Here is a 10,568-nt window from a genome sequence, read left to right as displayed (position 1 = left end):
GCCCATGCATTTACTCATTTGCAGCTAGGTCCCCCCCCCCCTATTCAAATGTTGATGTAGGGCCCTGGCAGTCAGAGGCTCTTTAACACAAGTTATGCATAGTGCTATTCTGTCACAGGATGTTACAGAGTGTTAATATGGAAAGCCTGAATGGCAAAGAGAAGGTCAATGGGACAAAGTCAGTGGTTGATGTAGATGACAACATCATTGGGGAGCTTATTTCCAAATCACAGAAAGCTAAAGATTTTGCGTACTGTCCGTACAGCAAGTTCAGAGTGGGAGCAGCAGTTTTAACTCCAAATGGAAAGATCTTTACAGGTGAGATGGTGAATATTGGTTTGCTTTTATTTGATTACAGGGCTCCTGTGAAAACTGTACGAGGAAACCAGTAGTTACACTTTTTATAAAATACCAAAAGTCTTCTAGGCTCCATGGATGGAAAAGTTGTCAGTTCAATTCCCGGCTTCCACTATTGTGCCCTTGAGCAAGGCACTTAACCCCAAGTTGCTCCGGGGACAATGTGATCCCTTGTAATATAGCTGACATATGTAAGTCACTTTGCAGAAGTGTCTGCTAAATGTAATGTAATGTAATGCTAAAGACTACTGTACATTTAGAGGGAAATCATCCAATAAAACCTGTTTATAGCTGGGTCATCAGTTATATATTCTGTTTGTGCTTCTTATGTTCGAATCTATTAAGGAACAAATTATTCCCAAATAAATACAAGTTCCGTCAAGATTTCTCTCTAGAGGAGCTGTGATGAAGGGAATACAGGGTGACTTTCCAACACAACCTCCCACAGGAAAATGGACAAACTTGTTTTGTGAACAAGGACAAATGTTCACTTATGGGTTTTAGTTTATGATTGTTTAAGACTGTTTGACTGAATGCTGTCAGTATTGATGGCAATATAAGGTCTAATTAATGCAAATGATACAACGATTCAACTAGCGACGAAGAGAGGGCCCATTGTGTGTCTGTATACAAAGATGTTTCTGTCATTCTGACATTTATACCTTTTTGACCTCAATACACATTTCACAAAATGACAACAAAGAAGCCTCTTACACTCTCATATTGTGTATGGATACAAGAGTCCATTGTTTTTTTATGACACCAAGATGAGCTAACCGATTTTTACAACCTAATTTAACTTACTAAAATGGAAATTCTCATTTGTATTCAGGTTGCAATGTGGAGAATGCGTGTTACACCCTAGGAATTTGTGCCGAAAAGACTGCCATCTCAAAGGCCATCTCAGAGGGGTATAGAGATTTCACGGCCATTGCAATTGCCAGTTGATACAAGTCTGAGATTCACACAGTTACAAATTTAATAGGTCACAATGTGGCAATGCACGACAGATGGAGTGGAATTCCCAAAATGTGACATTGTCAAAAAACACTGTTTCTAAATTGTTGAAATAAGTAATAAATTGTCTTTACAGTGATCTCAATGAACAAGTAATTTCACCATGCGGTGGGTGCAGGCAGTTCATGAGAGAGGTCAGTACTGTAATGTGTCTTCATAGCCACTGGTTTGTTTCAGGGTTTCAACATATATTTACTCATGCAACTCTCAGACTAACCCTATAGTATGTATTACCACAATGAGCACCACATCTTTAAACAAACATTTCTGTTTGCTCAATAACTAATTTGTTATATGAAATTGAGTCACTCTACTTCACTTAATTTACTCCTAAATGATTCCACTGACGTAGAGCAAAACCAATTCAGCTGCTACACTTTTGTGTTTCAGTTTGGTGCCCATTGGGACGTCTACATGACAAAGCCTGATGGATCCTACTGTCAAATAAGTGTTGAAGAGCTCCTTCCTGTGTCATTTGGGCCTTCTGACTTGAAAGGGAAAAAGTGTGAAGCCTCTTGAAATTATTCAGAATTGCAGATATATGGACTTTATTTTGAACTTGCCTTTGACTATGGGCAAGTCTGAGAGCATATTTGAATTTGCTCTGGCAGATCTGATGAGGACCCTCCCATTCAAGCCAATTTCTGAATCACCAAAAACCCAGGAACCAACTGTTTATTCTGTATGAGACAGCTTTAGATGACAGACACAGGTACAGCTCTCACAACACAGTCACTGAATGCGCTGATTGTGTCAGTATCAAATAACACATATATTTTCTTTGAAATTTAGTAACTGCATTAAAAACCTTCATTTACAACAAATATGTGTTTACTGTACTTCAAAAGGATTTGGTGTTTAATATACCAACTTAAGTTTAACATTACCACTAGTTGGGCCCCATGGAAATCAAAAGTGAACTGTGTCTAGACCAATTCTCTTTAATTTGGTGTCAGCAGGCTACAAATGAATGACTCCTACACTAAATATTGTGATGTTATGAGATTAGTTCCCCCTAAAACCTTGGTGTTTATAGGATTTAGTTTATCCTAAATCCATCCAATGAAAAAATTACTTTGGTAAATTGGTAATTGCTCAGTAACCCAAACTCGGAAAACCCATAGGCCATTTAGTCAAAATGATATCAAAACCATCTAAAATAAATCTATAATTATTTGTGGGCATTAGTGTATCAGTTTAGGCTTATCCGTCATATTTTAAGTTAACCCTGAATTGAAACTTATTGCAGAATGTGTGGCAATGGCCTTCAACTCAAGCAGCTTACGACATTTCCACAGAAATATGATGGAACATGAGATGTTTATTATTATTATTATTATTATTTATTTTATATCTTTAAAAAATATTTTGTTATACGTTCCAAAGGGCCTCTTACTCTTTCATTTGTTCTAATTAGGTGAGAAGGTGCAACCCCTTTCATTAGGTTATTCATTGTTCTATTTTAATATAATAAATTTCAGCCTACAGGCTCCATATTATTATTAGCTTAATTAGGCTGCCTAACCTAATTAGGCTTTGCTGTTTATATGTGTGTTGGAAAGAATTGAAAAAAGGGCAACATGTTTGCTAATATAATAATATATAGAATTCCCTGCAGCCTATAAATAGAGACATCAACGCTTAATTGTTTGCAACTCACACTATACTGACTTTGCACACATTCACTCCTCAGCACTCTCAAACATTTCCCAACTCTGAATTTCTCTCATTTGCACCCCCCCCCCACCCCCCCCCCCCCCACACACACACACCAGCAGCTCAAAAGTACACAGTGTCACTATGCCATTCTGATAATTCACACATAGCCTACATTAACATATTTGTTTTTCAACAATCTTGTAAACTTTAGATTTGTATTAAGTTTGCTTAGCACTTGCTTAGCAGTTTTGGCTTTGAGATCTTAGCAGTTAAACTTGCTGCGGTGGCAGAGGTCAGAGCTTTATGTGTCATAGGAAGCTGAAGAGGACCCAGCTGCACCACGAGACAGCTAAAACTGGAACTCAAGTTGAACTGTAAATGACCAAGGCTTGAACCTGCAGACCTTGAGAAAGTCTAGACTGGAACCCCATGGAGTAGACAATTACTAGTATGTGGGATCCAGAAAGGATAGGATTGAGGAGAAGCAAGCAGATTGGACTGACCGTAATGGCTGGATCTAACCGGATATAACATTAATATGGCATTCGTTGGTGAAATGTTCATTACCAACGGACTTATCATGCTGTATGGTGCTGTGCATTGATTTTGTGCCCAAGATTCACAGTTACCGTGTGGCAGGAATTCTAGCCAGTGAGCATACTGTGCATAAGTTATATGTTTTTAAGTCTCTTGTTCATTTGTTGTGTTTATTTCACTGGTAAAGGTTAGAGGTAGTGTGCTGTTCTGGGCATAGGCCGTTGAGCCTATTTGAATTCAGCAATCAATTCATTTCACAAATCACAAAACCAGAGTTTGTGTGTCCACTATATCTGCACACCATCCTCCATACTGCAAGTGCATCTATTTTGTTTTTCTTATGTGAACATTTCATAATGGATGAACAGTAGCCTATATTTGCTTAAATAAATGTTTATATTAGGCTAGTTTTCATGATTGCTTAAATGAGTTCAAATAAAATATACATCAAAAACATTTTGTGTAAAATTACAGTAGCTTAATAGGTTGCTGTTATTGCAGTATTGCGATCTGATCAGTCAATATAAGTGAGAAAAAGAAGGTTCATTTAGGTTTATTGTGATGCTTGAATATCATTTATACTACACTATAGATATGTTGTGGCAACCCCCAGGAGCAATGTCCAGTGAGGCACAGTCGCGTACACATGAAGTGATTTGTTCAGCCCTGTGGCTGGTCAGTAGCTCTGCTCTACTATAACAGTCTCATTGTGAATGCAGGTTTTGTCAGGTTTGTGTTTTTGTGTTTTTTGTTGTCTTTAATACAGGCCTTTATAGACACACACACACACACACACACACAAACATCCTCACACACAGAAAGGTTGCAGTAGATAATAATATTTATTTGATAATGAATATTAATGATGATTATGGTAATGTACCAGCTGTCGCCAGCTTTTTGTCTCTTCACAATAATGTAGGATGGATTTGCACAGTAGGAGCTGCAGTGATGTAGGATAGATTTGCATAGTAGGAGCTGCAGTGATGTTTGCATAGTAGGAGTTGCAGTGATGTAGGATGGATTTGCATAGTAGGAGTTGCAGTGATGTAGGATGGATTTGGCAGGGTCTTCTTCCAGATCTGTGGGATAAACTGTAGGACGTTGTATTCATTAATTGGTGTTAAGAGTTGTTATAGCTGTACTATCAAAAAGCCAGACCATAACACTATATGTTACAACAACTAAGTTGTCAGTGGAAGTGTACCTGGAATAATTGGCAACTTTTACTTCCAGTTAAGGATGGACATTCTGTAGAGGTCAGGACTGTCTTGTCTTGGGGCAGTCGTGGCCTACTGGTTAGCGCTTCGGACTTGTAACCGGAGGGCCCCGACCAGTAGGAATGTCTGAAGTACTCTTGAGCAAGGCTCCTAAGCAGGCAGCTCACTGCGTTGGGAATAGTGTGTGGCTCACTGTGTGCTGAGTGTGTTTCAGTAATTCACGGATTGGGATTAATGCAGAGACCAAATTTCCCTCACGGGATCAAAAGAGTATATATGCTTACTTATACTTATATTTGTTGGGCATTCCTTGTCACATTTGGCTGTAGGCCGCAACCCAGCCTGTTTGAAAAGTTTTGAAAAAGGTTAACTTTGGGTATCTGGTTCATGCTCATGCCTGTATCTACCATTGAGGACACAGAGGTCATGTCCTAGGTACTTTGGTTCAGGTTTCGTTTCATTTAGGCTATTAAGTGAAAATAGAACTGAGTCAAACATGACTGCAAACTTAGCATCATGTGACACATAGTTGCACTTCTCAAAACGAGAGCACAGTAATGTGGAAATGGCGGAGTTTGAAGTACAGAATTAGACTACCAGTATGATGCAACTGGAAACAGTTACCAGTAGACCTAAGCTTTGAAGTAGCGGAATTACCAATATGGTGCAATTGAAAAACTGTGATCAATGTATATGGGTCTATAGGTAGCCTATAGTAGACTAGGCCCTATTGGCCACGTTTCTACAGATTCTTTAGTTCTTGGTCCTCTGTCGTGTTCTCTGTTGTCTGATTCGGTCTTTGATGGTGGTGAAGAAGGCTGTCATGGCTTCCATGAAGCCCCTACGCTCTGTTCTTACCTCTTCTCTCAACTCCATCTTCAGCCAGTTGAATTGGCATTTAAGTGAGTCTAAAGCTGTCTTTTTGATTCTGTCTTTTTGCATTTGCATTTGCATTTGTTATATTTCATAGCTTACCAATAATTTCAGTGTTACATTATTAAGTCAATATGTTTTTTTAAATATGTGAAGAGAGCCATCAGAGCGATCACCCCTTCACAATCCCCTCATATGCTGTTACCAGCTATGTGCGCACGGGAGCATGTGTGTGTCACTCTGGTTATGGCACTCCATGTGGTCCATGTCCTCTTCGTTTGCATGAGACTGATAGCGTTCTGCTCATATTTCACTGGGTCTGTGGTCCGGCTATAGTGCGGACTGAGACCGGCTCTGTGCAGACTGCTCAGCCTCTTTTCTCCTCGCCTATTATTATCTAATCCACACACATACACACACACATACACACACACACACACACACACACACACACACACACACACACACACACATACACACACACACGGTCTCTCTCTCTCTCTCTCTCACACACACACACACACACGCACAGCTCAGCTTACAGGCCAAATAGTGTTGGAGAAGCTACAAACCATGATGGTGTGTGTGTGTGCATGAGAATGCAAGACTTTTTATGTAAAGTTGCGTGTGTGTGTGTGTGTGAGTGTGTGAGAGAGAGAGAGAGAAAGAGAGTGTGTGCACTTGGCACAGTGCACCCTACAAGGGGGAGAGTGGGGAGGACTGACATTTTTTTTTTACATTTTTCCACTCCCCCCCCCCCCCATAAATGCACAAATAGGCTGACACCAGACATAATTTCACTGCATTTCTTACTTCCAGTAACTATATGCATGTGACAATAAACTTCCTTGTAACTCTATGTTCACCTATTCTATCTAATTCAGTGACTTTTATTTTGACAGAGCTAAAATTGGGTTTGACGTGTGACGTTACTAGTGTCCACGGTAGGCCTATTTCACGTAAACAGTGCCCTTGTCTTGATTGAGAAGCAGGACAAGGAATGCTATGTAGGGCATAGCCCGAGTAAAAACGACTAATTTTTCTTTAAATATCGATTATTTTACTATTTAGTGGAAAAACATGTCGGTTAAACATGCTGTTAGTCGGGGCATGGAACTGGGACGGTCGGTCTTCCAGCTAGGGCTTCTGAAACCAGCTGCCCGACTTGCGGCGAAGTTCCGAGGTGAGCGCCTGAGGGTCGGCCCACCGTCCCGCACCGTTCAGCCTCAGACTTTTCTGCCTGCTCGCTACCGATATTATCGTATGTCTTTGAGTGGTTTAGCAGCGCAGTTGCAGTCCGGTGGTTTCAGAAGGTTAGTTGGAGGCTCACCCAGAAACAGGGTTGTGTTTTTAGCTTTCGGTGTCGGTCTTGGATTGATCGAACAGCAGTTTGAGGATGACAGGAAGAGTGTCGCAGCATGTCAACAAATACAGGTGGGTTGGTTGGTTGGCCTTGTTGACAGAAAAATGTGGCTAGGCTAACTTATATAATAAAAACACAATTAAAGCGCTGTATGTGGTGGGCAATTTTATAATGTACAGACTATAAAATGAGCCAATCCTTTATATTGATTTAAGTTATCATCATCTTATTCAGGCATTGTTCAAGAAGAAGAAGTTTGAGACGCCACTGAAGTCTTTTGTGTCTGGGTATAAACTGGAAGATTATGTTATCGGGAAGCAAATTGGTAAAGGTTGTAATGCTGCTGTTTATGAGGCAGCAGCACCATTCGCAGTCCCCAGAGAAAGTGAGAAATGCTCCTTGGTGGAATTGAAGTCTAATTCCAATGAACAGTCTGCATCTCCTCAGTTTCCCTACCCAACAATATACCCTCTTGCCGTGAAAATGATGTGGAACATGGGGGTAGGCCTACATAATTTTTATCCATACTTTGAAGGACCCTTGCCCAAGTATCTAATTTTTCAATTTTTCTCTCATTTATCGTCATTTTAAATAATAGTCTTTCCCTTGCAGGCCGGCTCCTCCAGTGAGGCTATCCTGAACTCCATGTCTCAGGAGCTGGTCCCTGCAACTCCCCATGCTCTCAAGCAGGAGGGAGAGCTCAGTCTCAATGGGTTGGTGTTATAATATAATACAAATATAATATATAATAAATATAATATAATATAATTCCACAAAAATCTACCAGTCCCCCTTGATGTGTTTAGTTATTGATCAGCTTTGTTTGCTTTTCCATGCAGGCATTTTGGGTGGGTGCCAAAAACTGTTCCTGCACACCCCAATGTGATCAGAGTGTACAGAGCATTCACAGCAGACGTGGCACTGCTGCCTGGGGCTGTGGAGGAGTACCCAGATGTGCTGCCCACCAGGCTCAACCCCATGGGCGTGGGGAACAACCGTACTCTATTCCTGGTCATGAAAAAGTAAGCACTCTTTCCCATGACACATTGTGATGCTGTTTACCTCTAACAAGCAGCTGTTGGTTGTCAGGCTGTCAAATATTGAGCATGACAGTGGCAAAGCACAAGTGATTATGAATGGGCTTGCTGCATTTCTCCTGTCCTGTCTCACCTTATTAAAATCAAGCTTTTTTGTTTGGTGAGACTACAGCTAAATCAGCATGCTGCTCTCAGCTCCTTAATGCCACCAGTCACCAATTTTCCAGTTGGACCATAACAATCAATTGAAAATTGTTTGATTTTGTCTTCATAACCAGTGTATTACTTGATACAAGTGAGTAAACACTCACTTTCAACTCCAGTCATGTGTAAACTTCATGGTGGTATCCCTTGACCTTCTCTAGTTACCCATGCACTCTGCGTCAGTACCTACAAGTCTGCACGCCAGCCAGAAAGGATGGCACCCTCATGGCCTTGCAGCTGCTGGAAGGAGTGGATCACCTGTGTAGACAGGGCATTGCCCACAGAGATCTGAAATCGGACAACATTCTCTTGGAGTTTGATTCAGGTCAGCACAATGCCTTCAGCTTTTTCTATAATTTCAACCCAAAAACATTCCATTCCAAGGCTTTTTTGGGGGATGTGATGTGGAGTTTACTTTTATCATGTTTATATTGCAGGTGGTTGCCCTCGTCTTGTGATCACAGACTTTGGCTGCTGCTTGGCAGATAAGAACTGTGGTCTTCAACTCCCCTATAACGGCCGCTGGGTAAGCAGAGGAGGGAACGCATGCTTGATGGCACCAGAGGTACTGTAACACTCACATGTAAACCACGTTGTTTCTTTCCTTCTAGTCTCCCGCAAATGTGTTCAGGACAGTGTTGCATAACAGTCATCTGAACTGGAAGAACATGCTTGTGTTAAGAAAGGTGATATTTTAATTGTAGGTGGCCACGGCAACTCCTGGACCCGGTGTTGTCATTGACTACAGCAAAGCAGATGCATGGGCAGTTGGTTCCATTTGCTATGAGATTTTCGGCGAGCCGAATCCATTCTATTGTCCACATGGCCTGGAAGGGCGCAGCTATCAAGAGACACAGCTTCCTACACTACCTACAAACACACCAACAGACGTGCAGTTGGTGGTTCGCCTGCTCCTGCGCAGAAACCCCAAAAAGGCAAGTGTCCCACACAGCTAACAGTGAAGGCAGGCAGGTGACCCACACAGCTAACATTGAAGGCAGGCAGGTATCCCACACAGCTAACAGTGAAGGAAGGCAGGTGACCCACACAGCTAACAGTGAAGGCAGGTGACCCACACAGCTAACAGTGAAGGCAGGTATCCCACACAGCTAACAGTGAAGGCAGGCAGGTGACCCACACAGTTAACAGTGAAGGCAGGCAGGTGACCCACACAGCTAACAAGGAAGGTAGGTGACCCACACAGCTAACAGTGAAGGCAGGTGACCCACACAGCTAACAGTGACGGAAGGTTTCACACAGTACATAATGCAAATGTGCTCTTGAAGTTTCAAGTACAACATTATAATTGCTTCTAATCTGATTACTGGTTCTCTATTCTTCCAGAGATGCTCCCTCATAGATAAATGAGCATTCCACATTTCCACCTCTCCTAAAAAATGGAAGGTAGTTAATTTTTGCATCTATTTTTCTCTTGTGTGTTTAGCGTCCGAGTGCCCGGGTGGCAGCCAACATGCTTCACCTCAGCCTGTGGGGGAGACGCGCCCTGGCCACCTTAGACAGAGCCAAGCTAAGTGAGCTAGCCGACTGGTTGCTGTGCCAGTCTGCCTTTGTCCTGCTGAATGGCCGTGGCCCGAGTGGGAGCTCAGTGGAGGCCGACCTACAGAGGTGCTTCCTCTCCAACATCGATCTGGAAGATCTGCGCACGGCCATCGGCTTCCTCGTGTATGGACAGCAGCTCAGCTCTGCCGTCACTCTGTGATTAGGACCCATTTGAGCTGAAGACTTATCCATCATGTAGTAGATATAAGCACAAGTAGAAAATTGTATTTTTCTGCCTGTTTTTGTTTAGGTTGCACTTTATGAACACCTTGCACTTTTCCCTTGTGCCAAGACTAGTAAGGTTTGTGCATGTTCCCGTGTCAACAGCTCAAATCTAAAACTTTAAACATTAAAGGGACACCAGACAACATTTTCGTGTTAATTAATTATCTTCTTAAGTCGGTATATGGTTAAATGACTCATTACAGGGCGAATGAAGACTATCTCGCCCGCCTCTACTGCCTGTAGGAAGAATATCCCACTTGCAAGTTCAGTGTATCGTAACCAGTCTCACAAAGTGTCAGACATTGCGAGAAGCAGGATCAGTTTACATCCTGCATCCACAGCACAGAGGCAGGCTAACGAAATGCTAGCGATTGTTGCAAAAGTGTAATGGCAGAGCCGGCGAAGAAGCGGCGAAAACCCTTGACGGAAGACGCAAAGAAAAGGAAAAGAGCTTCAGACCGAGCGAGGGCTCGCACACATATCGACACGTACAGATGCTAGGGGGAGTTTCGTAGA

General features: G+C 42.0%; 2 protein-coding genes across 4 annotated transcripts; both read left to right on the top strand.

Annotated features, from left to right (window-relative positions):
• Positions 1-21: 21 nt before the first annotated feature.
• Positions 22-2,494, top strand: cdaa (cytidine deaminase a). Of its 2 annotated transcripts, none has more exons than XM_042099106.1 (4): positions 22-318; positions 1,190-1,268; positions 1,451-1,508; positions 1,765-2,494. In XM_042099106.1, exons 1-4 carry the CDS (start codon positions 120-122, stop codon positions 1,891-1,893), a joined length of 465 nt encoding a protein of 154 aa, XP_041955040.1. In that variant the 5' UTR covers positions 22-119; the 3' UTR covers positions 1,894-2,494. The 2 variants fall into 2 exon arrangements, with proteins under 2 accessions (XP_041955040.1, XP_041955038.1); XM_042099104.1 differs by having other exon boundaries at positions 1,190-1,301.
• A 4,110-nt stretch (positions 2,495-6,604) lies between these two features.
• pink1 (PTEN induced kinase 1) lies at positions 6,605-10,197 on the top strand. Of its 2 annotated transcripts, none has more exons than XM_042099049.1 (8): positions 6,605-7,097; positions 7,261-7,527; positions 7,639-7,739; positions 7,866-8,048; positions 8,429-8,592; positions 8,705-8,793; positions 8,972-9,202; positions 9,712-10,197. In XM_042099049.1, the coding sequence occupies exons 1-8, from the start codon at positions 6,744-6,746 to the stop codon at positions 9,985-9,987; spliced, it is 1,665 nt and encodes a 554-aa protein (XP_041954983.1). In that variant the 5' UTR covers positions 6,605-6,743; the 3' UTR covers positions 9,988-10,197. The 2 variants fall into 2 exon arrangements, with proteins under 2 accessions (XP_041954983.1, XP_041954982.1); XM_042099048.1 differs by having other exon boundaries at positions 6,606-7,097; positions 8,705-8,832.
• The last annotated feature ends 371 nt before the right edge of the window (positions 10,198-10,568 follow it).

The sequence above is a fragment of the Alosa sapidissima genome, chromosome 7, assembly GCF_018492685.1.
Source record: "Alosa sapidissima isolate fAloSap1 chromosome 7, fAloSap1.pri, whole genome shotgun sequence".
Lineage (NCBI taxonomy): Eukaryota > Metazoa > Chordata > Actinopteri > Clupeiformes > Clupeidae > Alosa > Alosa sapidissima.
The sequence above is the reverse complement of the archived record's forward strand: the minus strand, read 5'-3'. Positions and strand labels throughout refer to the sequence as shown.

Coding starts and splice junctions, on each gene's coding strand:
- cdaa (XM_042099104.1), top strand. CDS start 120: ATGTTACAGAGTGTTAATATGGAAAGCCTGAATGGCAAAGAGAAGGTC. Junction 1,302..1,450: donor ACGGCCATTGCAATTGCCAG/TTGATACAAGTC, acceptor TTGTCTTTACAG/TGATCTCAATGAACAAGTAA. Junction 1,509..1,764: donor GCAGGCAGTTCATGAGAGAG/GTCAGTACTGTA, acceptor TTTGTGTTTCAG/TTTGGTGCCCATTGGGACGT.
- pink1 (XM_042099048.1), top strand. CDS start 6,744: ATGTCGGTTAAACATGCTGTTAGTCGGGGCATGGAACTGGGACGGTCG. Junction 8,049..8,428: donor CTATTCCTGGTCATGAAAAA/GTAAGCACTCTT, acceptor GACCTTCTCTAG/TTACCCATGCACTCTGCGTC. Junction 8,593..8,704: donor TCTCTTGGAGTTTGATTCAG/GTCAGCACAATG, acceptor TTTATATTGCAG/GTGGTTGCCCTCGTCTTGTG.